The following is a 12,776-nucleotide window of genomic DNA, read 5'->3' on the forward strand; positions in this document are numbered from 1 at the left end:
ACATAGCCCCAGAGGGGGGTGTGTGTGGTGTTAGAAAACTATGGGTGTCTTTTTGGGCCAAGGGCATCGAAATGCGTTTTTTCTGCGACCTTGCCTTGAATATTGAAGCCTTGATGCGTTTCTGGATTAATGCTTGTATTGTCTGCGTTCTTTTAGGAGATGCCGAAATGCCTTTCGCTGCATGTTCTTCGGCGCTCAAAAGGAGGGCCTTTATATGCGGTGTCCCAACCGACCTTCGCTTTCGGTTTCTGGCAACTGCCATGAGGCGAAAGCGTGCGCGATTGACCGGAGGACAGTGAGGAACCCGAGGCTTTAGTCACTGCATGGGCCTTGCCGCTCGACGATGTCACTGAGTCAGCCGTGGGGTATGTCCTTAGTGTATTTGTGTGTGCCTTGGGCGCTGGGGGTCTTCCCATTACAGGACCGCCGGCCTGCTTCTCTGAGTCGGCCTGCACTTGGGGTTCTGACGGATCCCGCTCGCCCTCACTCAAGACCCTGTAGCTGCCCTCGCTGGAGTCTTCCGTCAGGTCTATGGGGGCCTCTGCCTGCATGACATGAGCGTCCCAGCGTTTCGTCCGTCAATCCTTTAGGGTTTTCGGCCGAAAAAGCTGACTGGATTTACAGTGATTTTCGGCGTGATCCCGCGGGAGACAGTGATTGCACACTCAGTGCGTGTCCTTCCACAGGAATTTACGGTGGTAGGAGGGACAAAATGTAAATGGGGGTCTCGTCCATTATGTTTTAGTTGGGCGAAAATAGAAGAAAGGAGATGATGGGATAAACATTCTCTAAAAGAAGTCAGTATAGAGAACCTCTCTCCCTACCGTAATGGATGAAGCCGAAAGAGTCCTGTAAAACCACGTCTGGTTGTCGATCAATCAGTCGTCGACAAGTTGAGCGTTTGTCAGGAGCCGTCGAGGGGGTTAAACAGTCGTGTGGCGTAGCGAACGAAGGAGAGGAAGAACGTCTACAATTAAAACTGTAGTAAATCAAAGGCACTAGTCTGGAAGATAACTCTGCATTTGTGGCCGACTTCGATGGCAGAAGAAAACAATCTGAGGGACCTTGACGCCTGAAGGACCATGGGTACAGTACACATCACACTAGGGATGGTATTACTAACCACGCCCTGTCGATGTCTGTTTGAGTTCCAAAAACAAATCTTGTAATACTCTGCGACTTCCACTAGATGTCGGACTATGCAGAGCATGTGATCTAAGCAGATCCACAAGCTCCAGAAATATATCTATATGATTTGTATTTCTGATGCTTGTATCTGCTTAAATTCACACGCTCTGCATAGGCCAACATCTAATGGAACTTGCTGAGTATTGCACATGAAGTCCGATAAGGGATGTCCATAGGGCGTGATTGTAAAACTATCCCTAGTGTGACATACCCTGTACCCATGATCCCTCACGGGATGAGGTCCCTCAGATTATTTATTTTTTCCACCATTGTGGCAAGTTGTTCACTAGCGAAGTCCGTAGCCGTGTGCTACTTGAGAGTTAGGTTTCTTCTAAACCGTGTCTTGACTTTGTGAATCTGCTTGTATTCACATGCTTTGCATAGGCTGCCATCTGTATGGGAGGACAGGTCGGTAGGACCCCCCCCCCTCACCTACATTGCCCACCTACGTGAGGCTCAGGACTCGTCGGCAGCCCCCCATGCACCTGGGCCCGAGAGGCGGGGTGGCTGCGGATCAACGCATGAAGCTGCATGACCATATAGCCTGGTATAGCATAGACACCATTTTGTAATGAGCAAGACACCATTTTGTTAAGTGTGCTAAATCCCAACACATGCAGAACAACTTACACACAGAGCTGCACCTTGGCCCCCGCACGGAAAGAGGCCTGCACTTCCCCCAGCCGCCACCTCATGGCATATCCGCTGAATGCCCATTCTCACGAGCAACCCGATGCAAACAAATAACAGATCAAACACTGTATCGTTTACCTTCTGCAGTACATCATTGCCCCAGGCGTGACCGGACTCATAGTTAAGAGTCTGGAAAATAACCGAGACGTCCCAAACCTACATGCCTCGACCCTGCACCTAACCCCCAGCGTTTGTGATATACGAAGCCCATGACCCCTGCCCACCCCAAAGCATCGTGTGCTCCGATACCGGATGTATGATCACTTAAAAATCTATGTCGTGTTGACTAACGGTTGCTGCTATTATGAAAAGGGTGGTTAAGAAGCAATATGTAAAATACCTGTATATGACGCGATAACACATGCTTGTACTACACGTAGGCCATCCAGGACACCGAGCCAGTTTTATTACAATCGAAATGATAGATCAAACACATTGCTCTCTTTGCTCCTAAGCACATAACCCAACCTAACGCTAACTCACGTTTGTTATGGTTATCATTCTTATGAACTGCAAGTATGATGTCAACAGATGATATGCAATGTTTGTGCTAATGATAAATCCCCTGCGTTGTGAACCTACGAACGCAAGCATATGTGAATCTGAAGAAATGTGTAATGACCTTTTTGCTTCTAGCTTTAACACTCCCCCCCCCCATTGAGGGTACGGTGTGCAGTCCTGTGAATGGAGACACACTCAAGAGTTACAAGGCCATCTCCCCCGCCTCCTGCCAAGGGCCGCTGGGGTTTGACCAGCGCAGCCTCTCCACATTCCAGCTGGACCCGCTTCAAGTATTTACCTCCCCCATGTCAGAGGCTGCAACGGCCTGGCCATGTGAATTATGAGCTACCTGGTCCTAAACCCCACCGCCTCCGGGGTACCAGTTACATGCTCTTATTGACCCAATAGTATTCCTGTTAACCCCAAGTTAATGGGCCTTGGAGCTAGGTATCCACCCTTGTACTAACATATCCTAAAACCATCCCTCACTGCATCTAACAGGATAGAGTGACCGCGCAGTTTATCCTGTGCCCCCTGATGAGACACCTGGACTCGTGGGATTAGGCTCTTTTATCGGGGGGCCGTTACAAAGATTTATTAGTGAACTTCCTATTGCATATCATTGTCTCCGTCTCCCTTTTTGATCCTAGGTCAATGCATTGCAGGATTTACAGGACAACTGAAACTGTATAGTATAACAAATGATTGTGTGTGTGGCCACAAGGGCAAAGTGTTAGTACAGCCATCAATCATCAATACAAGTTGTGTCCGGCCTGACAGCTCCGCCCCGAAGAGCCCAGCTGACCCATCTACCCCACGTGGCACCGTGCAGACGTTCGCCAATCCAGGAGCAGCACAATATACATTGTATATAGTTTAGCTAATGCCACCCAATCCCAACGACTATGTGCCCCCTATAGCTTACATCATGCATGACGTATTTTTGTAATAAGTATGACTGTCTTTGCTATTGTCAGACAGAGCGCTCCCTGAGTTTACAGAGTCCTTTGCATGCCCTATATCAATTTAGATAAAAAAAAACCTTTTAACTTCACCCCCACTTGGTCGTGGTCTCATTCCCTTCTGGGGCGTGTCCTTTACTGCCTCTCATCAAGGGGGGTGCCTTATTGGGGGACGCTTACATTCACATCTAAGGAATTCAAGCCGCCATCTTGTATTTTTTGCTGCCGCTTCCTCCTTACTTTAGGAGGGAGCTTCATACCGCCGGAGAATCGGAAGCTCATTGAACCATTTCTCTTATGTTCATAATACCTCTCCATGCTCACCCCTGGTCCATGCCTTTATGTGAGCCCCTGCCATTTCACTTGAATGTGTTCAGAGAGATGGCAAGATGGCTGCGTGCATCCCAAGTCAAGAACACAACTCTACAATAAGGGTAATTTTTCACACTAAGTTTAAAAAGGGTTCTGAATCGACCTCAACAAGGACCACATGTAATGGCATTTTCCATACACCTCTTGCTTTAGTATTTGGTTATGGATAGGATGCGGAAGTTGCTTCTTTGTAGCATCATAAACGGCAGGACCGGGGATAAAACAGGTTTTAAGCAGTCATTGAAAAAATGTTGGCTTAGTGATGTGCACTAGCATAAAGAACACAAATGATCACACACCTTGCCCTATGGGTTTTTTTTTTAATACAAAAAGGAGTATTTAAGGATCTAAACAAAGCTTCACATGAAACAACTGGGCAGTGAATCACAAGACACTGGAGACAAAAGGTTGCTGGTTTAAAATGTTCCAGACGCTTGATAGCAAAGGTGGCATCTGGTGCAGTTAGAAGCTTGGTCTGAAATGAAAAGGCCCGGGTAAACTGTGCCACTGCCTCAAGACAATATTGAAGAAAGATGAACATCAATGCCAGTCTTTTGTGCAAGTCAGGCTTCCTTTGCTTCCGATTCATAAGAACATCACAGTCTTTTGGGGCTACAACAGCAGTTTTATCGAGAAGGGAATCTACACATGACCACTTGCATAATTATGAAATGAAGGGTAGCATTTATTTTAAAAATATCAAATTATTGCTCCCTGACTTCAGTGCACAGACAGGACGATCTAGCTGTCATATCATCTCCGATACTTACAGAGATGGCCTAACGATTCACAACTACTTGTATACAAATTGAGCAACCAAAATTAACCCATTACTCAGTTTGACATTGCAGACAGGACCCACAAAAGCACATGTTCTAGAAGCATTGAAATATGAGACAATATAGGTTTCTAGTGCTGAAAAGGATAATCCCCCCCTCCATCTTTGAGAGTATAAACAAGTGAACATGTTTTTAAAGAGCTGCTCTAGTTTTCTAGTGCCACATCCATTGGCATTTTACCACTTTCGCTTTCCACGATGCACAAGCTGGGAGTTGGTCCAGCGACAGGAAGCAGAAAAACTCAAAATGTGGCTCAGTTAGATTTTAATTTAACTTTTCACATCCTACAAATTGCAGAGTGCCTCAGAGGGAGGAGAGTGGCTGGAGAGGAGAACCCTCCCAAGGCATTCCTGGGATTGGAATAAGCAGTAGAAATGTATACAAGTAAGTTATTTGTGCTTCTTTGAAGACTTTTTATCCGATGGCTTCTTATCGTCCGTTCCAGAATCCTGAGCGGGAAGCCATTTAAGTGGATTACGTCGGTACATGGGCCATGGCGGGAGAGTTAGCTGAAGAAAGGGAAAACAACATTAGTCAGCACGCGTCCTGCAAATGTAACAAGCACACACACATTCAACTTCACTTAGAAAATCAGAGTAAACCATTGCATTAGTAGAAGCAGGTACAGAACAGAAACTCGAAAGAAAGCAGGGGTGGGAAGTTGGTGATGCTGTGTTTTGCCTAAACTCTCATCTCTACTTGGTATGACGTTGTTTCATCAGCAGGCATTTCAAAGCCTGCAGTTTAAACGTGTTTGCCAGTTCATCGATTGGGGGTGGGGGTGGGGGGGGGGGGGGGGCCATAGAACCGCTACTTGATGTTGAGTATCTACGTGGTATTGTAATGCTGGCTTCAGCATGGGCATGACATTTTATGCCCTTCTGAAGAAAGTCACTGGGATGTGTGGGCAGAGGGAGCGATCAGTTGGGCTGATGGTGGAATTTGCACGAGGGACCATCCTAAGCAGGGATCAGTCAAGGATAAGAGACTTTAGTGTATCCACCTTCATTTTCGTCTTCTGGATCTCATCATCCACCAGCCAGCCGGCCAATCACCCAAGAGTGCATTCTTGTCTCCTAGGAGACTAAGCACAGGAAGTTTCGGGCACCTCCCTCGATTCCTGCCCCCTCCAGACACCCTTGAGCCAGAGGCAGGCTTCAATCGTGAATCCCACCAAAGGCAAAACAAACAAAGGGACCAAACCTGGTTTGGTGTGCAGAGTAAATCTCAAGAAGGACCTTTCCACAATGAAATGGCGAAAAAAGAAGACCGGGCCATTTTGACAAAAATGGCACCCATGGGTGCTTTACTGCAGCTGCAAACACAGCCCACAGTAAATGCACACCATGGTAATTAAAAGTAAACCACTGCCACCAGCCATTCATTGAGGAAAGGGTAACAAAGATGTTACATGAAAGTAACCTCTCCAGCACCCTGTGCAAGTAAAGTCAATTTCACTTCACTGCCCTTGGAAACAGTAGTTTATCCCAGAGAAGGTAGTCAACCCATGGGGAAATCTGGAAGACCTCCCTGTGTCACTGCACTGAAGGTGATGTGTGACACAATGTAAAAGATAATGCCTATGGAGTTTGTCAGAATCACATTAAAATACGAGAGTGGGGAAAAAGGGTTCTCTCCAAGTAAAAGATCAAAGTCAGAGTCCAGCAAAAGAAAAGAGCTGGGGGTCTCTAAAGTAGAGAGGAATTAGCACATTTCTGAGAATTCTCCCTAACACTGCTACTTCTGCACCTGGGACATGACAGCCCGCATTACTCCAGGGTTTGGGGGTGCAGCCTGAGCATGTAAGGGGCAAAACACAGGCAGACCAGGGGTGAGCAGTGGAGGATGAAAGCAGGCGCTTTCCAAGAGATTCCGATTCCGACTGAGAACCCGTAATGGCTTCAATGGCTCAGGGCTATTCATGCCTGAGCATTTCCACTTACCATGTGTACCAAATAATCCGCTTTCTGGACACCGATGCCTTCTTGTGCCACATAGAATGTGCTCGCGCCACCAGATTTACCAAAAGGGATAGGGGGGCTGGAACAGAACGTCAGCCAGCAGTGTTTACTTTATGTCAAACCGCACTGGCAAATAACACAAAAAAGCCACAGTGGTGCTGTGGAAAAGTAGAACATATCATTGACTGACTCCACAGAACCCGCTCAGTTTCTGCAAATAGAAAACAAACTCTAAATTAGGGGAGCGTTTGCGTTCCCCCTTTCAACATATTGAGGAAGGTGGGCTGGTGGGGCCAAGCTACAGACCCCGCATTTCACAGGGTCACGGGTTGTTCCTGGAGAAGTGAAGGGACTTGTTGCAATGTATGTGCAACTGAGAATATATGTGGTCACTGGTCAAGTACCTACGTTTCAGAATGGTCTCAAATCCCAGCTTCACCAGTGTGTGATCCTACGCAAATCATTTTATCTCTGCTCGTTTTATGGCAAACTGATGGGAGGCTAAATGGTAGCCATGTACCCTGTCTGCCACCCAAGACTTGCTCGCGGTATGCATGGTTTGCTGGCTTTATACACTGCATCAAACCTTAAGGTACGTAAAGTGGCAACAATGGCCCTTTAGATTTCGCACTGGATGGACGCACGCACTTATCTGTCCTGCAATGCGAATGCGTTAGTAAAGGGATCACGTGATGAATATCACGGAGGACCCTGTGCAAGACTGGGCCTTGGCCATTCCCATCCTGGTCCATCTGGGGCCCTGTGCAAGTCTGGGCCTTGGCCATTCTCATCCTGGTCCATCTGGGACCCTGTGCAAGACTGGGCCTTGGCCATTCTCATCCTGGTCCATCTGGGGCCCTGTGCAAGACTGGGCCTTGGCCATTCTCATCCTGGTCCATCTGGGGCCCTGTGCAAGACTGGGCCTTGGCCATTCTCATCCTGGGCCTTGGTCATTCTCAACCTGGGCCACCTGGGACCCTGTGCAAGACTGGGCCTTGGCCATTCTCATCCTGGTCCAACTGGGAGAGTTTCTAGGAGTGCACCGACTATCTGGGGATCTGTCAGAATGCACAAAGGGAACAGTAAACATTTATGCTCTGTGTGTTGATGTCAACGTCCCAAATGGTAACGACGGGACACTAAATCCTGACGTCAAACCTAGATGTGCAAAACGTGGCCCGTGACAGAGGGATCGTAAAGCAGTCTGTCATGTTGAACGGAAATGACATGCAAAGTGCGCAGTTTCAGAAAATGGAGGCAGTCTTGTTCTAAACTGCGTTTAGCGTTTGCTGAAGTGGTACGAGCGGAAAGGCTAGCAGAATTGTATTTTTTTTAAAGTAATCACTAGTTTGGGCACTCGAACATAAAAAGGTCTGCTGCGCTATGTGGGTTATATGGGAATAGTTTCTTACCTGTAACTCCATTTCTCCAGCATTGTTATCTTTCATGGATTCACATGCTTAGAATATTCCCCGTCGTCAGACTGGGACCCCTCGGTACACATATATAGCCTTTTCCTATAGGAAAACTTCTGACACTTTTGTGTCCTATCCTCGTCCTTTTAGGACCCGCCTACGCATGCGCCGCAGGCCGTCCCAGTATAAGAGGCCCGCCCCCGCGGTTCCCCTTCAGATTTCGGCCCCTTCAAAGTAGGAAGGGTTAAACTTATCCATCACATACATTGCAGTCCAGGGGAGGCTTGGCGGGCGCATGTGAATCCATGAAAGATACAAATGCTGGAGAAATGGAGTTACAGGTAAGAAACTATTCCCTTCTCCAGCATTGGATCTTTCATGGATTCACATGCTTAGAATAGATTGTATAGCAGTAACACTTGAGACAGTGGTGAGAGTGCAATGTAACGCACCCTCACCCTACTACTCAACACATATGCGCAGCAGTAATAAGTTCACTCATATAACCTTTCCCACCAAAAGTATACTGTCATCAAAGGTAGAAAACACACTCTCCACAACGTGGAGCTTACCTTACTGAAACAGATGGCGCAGGACAGCTCTTCCCATCTGCACCTCATCCGCATGCTGCCTGGCAAGGCAGTAGTGGCGGGTAAACGTGTGGGGCACTGACCATGCCGCAGCTTGGCATATGTCCGTCAGCGGAATTCCGGCCCATAACGCTGTTGAGGATGACATCGACCTTGTAGAATGGGCTCTAGGATGTCTTTGCAGTGGCCTTCCGGCCTTAGAGTGACAAAAAACAATCGTCGACGAGACCCATCTGGCCAATCCCTGTTTCGAGATTGCTTTGCCTCTCGTCGACAGACCATATGCGACGAACAGTTGCCGAGTAGCCCTGATGTCTTGTGTGCGATGTAGATAGAATTTCAGAGCCCTCTTAACGTCCAGCGTATGAAGAGTTTTTTCTGCTGCCGACGATGGGGTGGCGAAGAAAGTAGGCAGAACCACGGATGAGTGTTTGTGATATACCGCCGGAACCTTAGGGACGAACGTAGGGTTAGTCGCCAGGACTACCTTGTCCTTAAAGAATCTTAGGTAGGGCGGGTCCACGACCAGCGCTTGTAGTTCTGAGATACGTCTGGCTGATGTGATAGCTATCAGGAATGCCAACTTCCACGAAATGAATTTCATGTAGGACGTGGCCATAGGCTCGAAAGGCGGTTTCATCAAACCTGCCAACACTGTGTTGAGGCTCCACGCCGGGGGAAAACGTTTCACCGGGGGAAAGGCTCGAAATAAACCCCGCATGAAGTGTTTCACCAGTCTGTCACTGAATAGAGGAGACGACTGCCTCTTCCTTGTGAACCTCGAGATGGCTGCCAGGTGTACCTTTATCGACAATCCCTTTTTTGCTAAGAGGAGCAGGTAAGGTAGAACTTGTTCCGGCGTCACCAACAATGGTTGTAGGTCCCGCTGTTTTCTACACCATTCACAGAATCTCCGCCACTTATAGGAGTAGGATTTGTTAGTGGAAGGGGCTCTAGCCGCCTGCAGAATTTCCTGGCACTCCTCTGAAATGTCTAAAGCCCCGAATTCCGAGAAGTCAGGAGCCAGGATGTAAGGTTGAGACTGTCCGGGTCGTGATGCCACACCGTGCCTCTGTCCCGGGATAGAAGGTACGGGACTTTCGGAAACGCTATGGGATGTTCCAGCGATAGATGGAGGAGGTCTGAGAACCACAGTTGCCTCGGCCAGCAAGGTGTCACTAGAATCACCCGGCAATTGTATCTGCGTATCCACTGAATTGTTTTCCGTATGAGGGGAAACGGGGGAAAAGCATAGAGGAAAATGTCCGTCCATGGGAAGGAGAACGCCTCCCCCACCGAACCCTCTTGGGGCCACCTGCTTGCAAATTTCTCGCATTTTTTGTTTTCTTTGGTCGCGAAGGCGTCCAGAGGGGGGTGGCCCCATTTCTCGAACACTTTCTTCAAGTGACTCGTGTCCATTTCCCACTCGTGTATCTGGGCCATGTTTCTGCTGAGGGAGTCGGCTTGGCAGTTCCTCACTCCTGGGAGGTGATGAGCCACGAGGGAGATATCGTGCTTCGATGCATAATGCCATGTTTTCTGGGCTTCTATGGAGAGAGTCCTTGATCGTCTCCCTCCTTGTTTCCTCAGATAAAACATGGCAGTTGTATTGTCGGTCAGTATCCGCACCCGCGACCTCTTGATGTGTGGTAGGAACGCCTTCAAGGCCCATCGTACCGCTCGGAGTTCCAGTACATTTATGTGTAGGAGTGACTCCGTTGGAGACCAGCGACCTTGCGTTTGGAGAGCACCCATGTGCGCTCCCCATCCGGTTAGGGACGCATCCGTAACTATGGTGCTCCGGAACTCCGGCTCCTGTAGGGGCACACCTTTGTTCAGATTGCAGGAGCTCTGCCACCACTGAAGGGTCCGAAGTAGCTTGTCGTTGTCGACGGTTATCCTGTCCGACCACGATCCCTGAGCCTGTGTCCATCGGTCTGCGAGGAATTCTTGGACTGGCCTCATGAAAAGTCGACAGTTTCTCACCAGATGGATGCAGGATGCCATGGCCCCTAGGACCGAAACATACTTTCTCACTGAGATCCTGGCGTTTCGTCGTAGCCGGGCCGCCTGTTGAATGAGTCTCGAGGTCCTGTCGAGAGAAGGTTTCACCAGCCCTAGCTGAGTCTCGAACTGTGCCCCCAAGAATACCAGCGTTCTCGATGGCCAGAGAGGATTTTTCGAAGTTTATGGCGAATCCTAGCCGTTGTAGAAGCTGCATGGTGGCTTGCAGACTTGTGTTGGTCGACGCTGGGGAGGATCCCCTTACCAGCCAGTCGTCGAGGTATGGGTATACATGGTGGCTTTGCTTCCTTAGCCAGGCCTCCACTGGAGCCAGGCATTTTGTGAACGTTCTGGGGGAGGTTTTGAGCCCGAAAGGAAGAACCGTGAATTGGTAGTGGGTTCGCCCTATTACAAAACGTAGGAATTTCCTGCGTTTCCGACACATGGAATATGGAAATACGCGTCCTGTAAATCCAGGGACGCCAGGAAATTTCCCTTTTGAACTGCGCGCATCACTTCCTGCAGAGTGAGCATCTTGAATTTCAGGCTCTTTAAGGACTTGTTGAGCTCGTGTAAGCCCAGAATGGGACGCCATTTGCCGTTCGGCTTTTTTACGACGAAGTATCTTGAGTAGACTCCTTGGCCACTCTGTGATGTTGGAACTAATTCTATCACTCCCTTCGCTAACATGAGTGTAACCTCTTGTTGCAGTGCCTTCATATGGGACTGAGCGGTGAACGCAGGTGGAATTTGCGGAGGGCTGTGTTTGAATTGAAGAGAGTGTCCGTGTCTTATCGTGTCTAACACCCATTGGTCCGTCGTTATCCTTTCCCATTCGTCCACATACGCTGAAACTCTTCACCCCAGAACGGGTTGTGGAACGTCACTGCTGATCTTTAGTTTGCTTGTCTCTCGCCGACGATGGGTATGATGGTGGTTTTCTGGAAGACTGGAAGTTTCGTCGACGGTTAGCCGATTGTGAGGCACGCCGGTATCCCTGGGAGGGGTAAGCCGATCTGGCAAAGGATCTGTCTCCAGAAGAGAATCTTGAATTACCTGAAGCCCCTCTAAAGGGGCGAAAAGACTTGTAGCTTCTGCCACTCTGGAGGGCACCCAAAGAACGTGCCGTGTCCGAATCTTCTTTCATCCCTTTTAGGGCCTCGTCCACCTTCTCACCGAAAAGAAGGTCTCCCTCAAAGGGCATATCTAAGACCTTGTATTGTATTTCTGGTCTGAAGTAGGTATACTTCAGCCATGACTGTCGACATAATACGACCCCATTATTGACTTGCTTGAAGCCAGACTCAGCAAGATCCACCGCAATGTTTATTGCGTGATTTGAGGCTTCCTCGCCCTCTCGGACCAGTAGCATCGCCGCCTCCCTCCGTTGTTCCGGAAGATGGTCAAGCAGCGGAGCCAGCCTGTGCCACATCTCCCTATCGTATCTGGCTACAATTGCCAGAGAGTTTGCTGCCTTTACTGTGGTCGCTCCCACGGAGAGCACTTTCTTGCCAAAGGCATCTTGGCGTCTCGCTTCATTCTCGGGTGGAGTTGTGCACTTGTGCTGTGCCTTTGCCTTCCTCGTTGCTGCCGCCGACACCACAGAGTCTGGTGTTGGTTGAGAGGATAGACACTTGGGTGTAGACTCTGGAGCCTTAAACTTTTTTTCTAGGCGTCCTTTCACAGCTGGTTCTGAGAATGGGCGTCTCATTGTCTGCAACCCCTCTTTCCATACATGCTCAAGTATCGGTATCGAGAACACCGACCTTCTCTTGCCCATGTGAACAAAAAACAGTCCCTTTTCTGTTCTTCCTGGGACAGACCAAATTCTTTGCATGCCTTCATCATCGAATGGAATGACGCAATGTCGTCCGGAGGGGACGGGTGAGCTGGGCTTCTGGGGTTTTCTAACTCCGCCTCTGACTCCCAGGTAGGATCCCTGGAGGGGGATAAAGAGACCTCTGACATGGCTCCCCTGTCCGACTCCGAATCTGGCAGCTCACCTTCCTCCTGCGCCAGTGTTGAGATTGGCGTGCGTGGGTGCGGCGGTTGACGGGACGGGCCCGGCTCGTCGACGGGTGACTGTGGCAGGCTGGCCTGGGGAAGTCGCTGGTCCAACGACCGTAGCAAGGACTGAAGCAAGGACAGAATATCCAACGACAAAACCGATTGAGGGTTGAGGAGAGGGGCAGATACCGGTGTAACGGATGCCCTCGTCGACGACTTGGCAGCCGCTCGTAGCCCTAGGTCT

General features: G+C 49.2%; 1 protein-coding gene across 1 annotated transcript in view; it reads right to left on the reverse strand.

Moving 5' to 3' along the window:
• Positions 1-4,016: 4,016 nt before the first annotated feature.
• Positions 4,017-12,776, reverse strand: part of SPCS1 (signal peptidase complex subunit 1) — a 52,719-nt gene continuing 43,959 nt past the window's right edge. The window contains exon 4 of the mRNA XM_069643170.1: positions 4,017-5,064. Coding sequence (XP_069499271.1) covers positions 4,945-5,064 — 120 coding nt within the window. The 3' untranslated portion in view covers positions 4,017-4,944. The remainder of the gene's footprint in view (positions 5,065-12,776) is intronic.

Source organism: Ambystoma mexicanum, chromosome 2p (assembly GCF_040938575.1).
Source record: "Ambystoma mexicanum isolate Mex_15411 chromosome 2p, UKY_AmexF1_1, whole genome shotgun sequence".
Lineage (NCBI taxonomy): Eukaryota > Metazoa > Chordata > Amphibia > Caudata > Ambystomatidae > Ambystoma > Ambystoma mexicanum.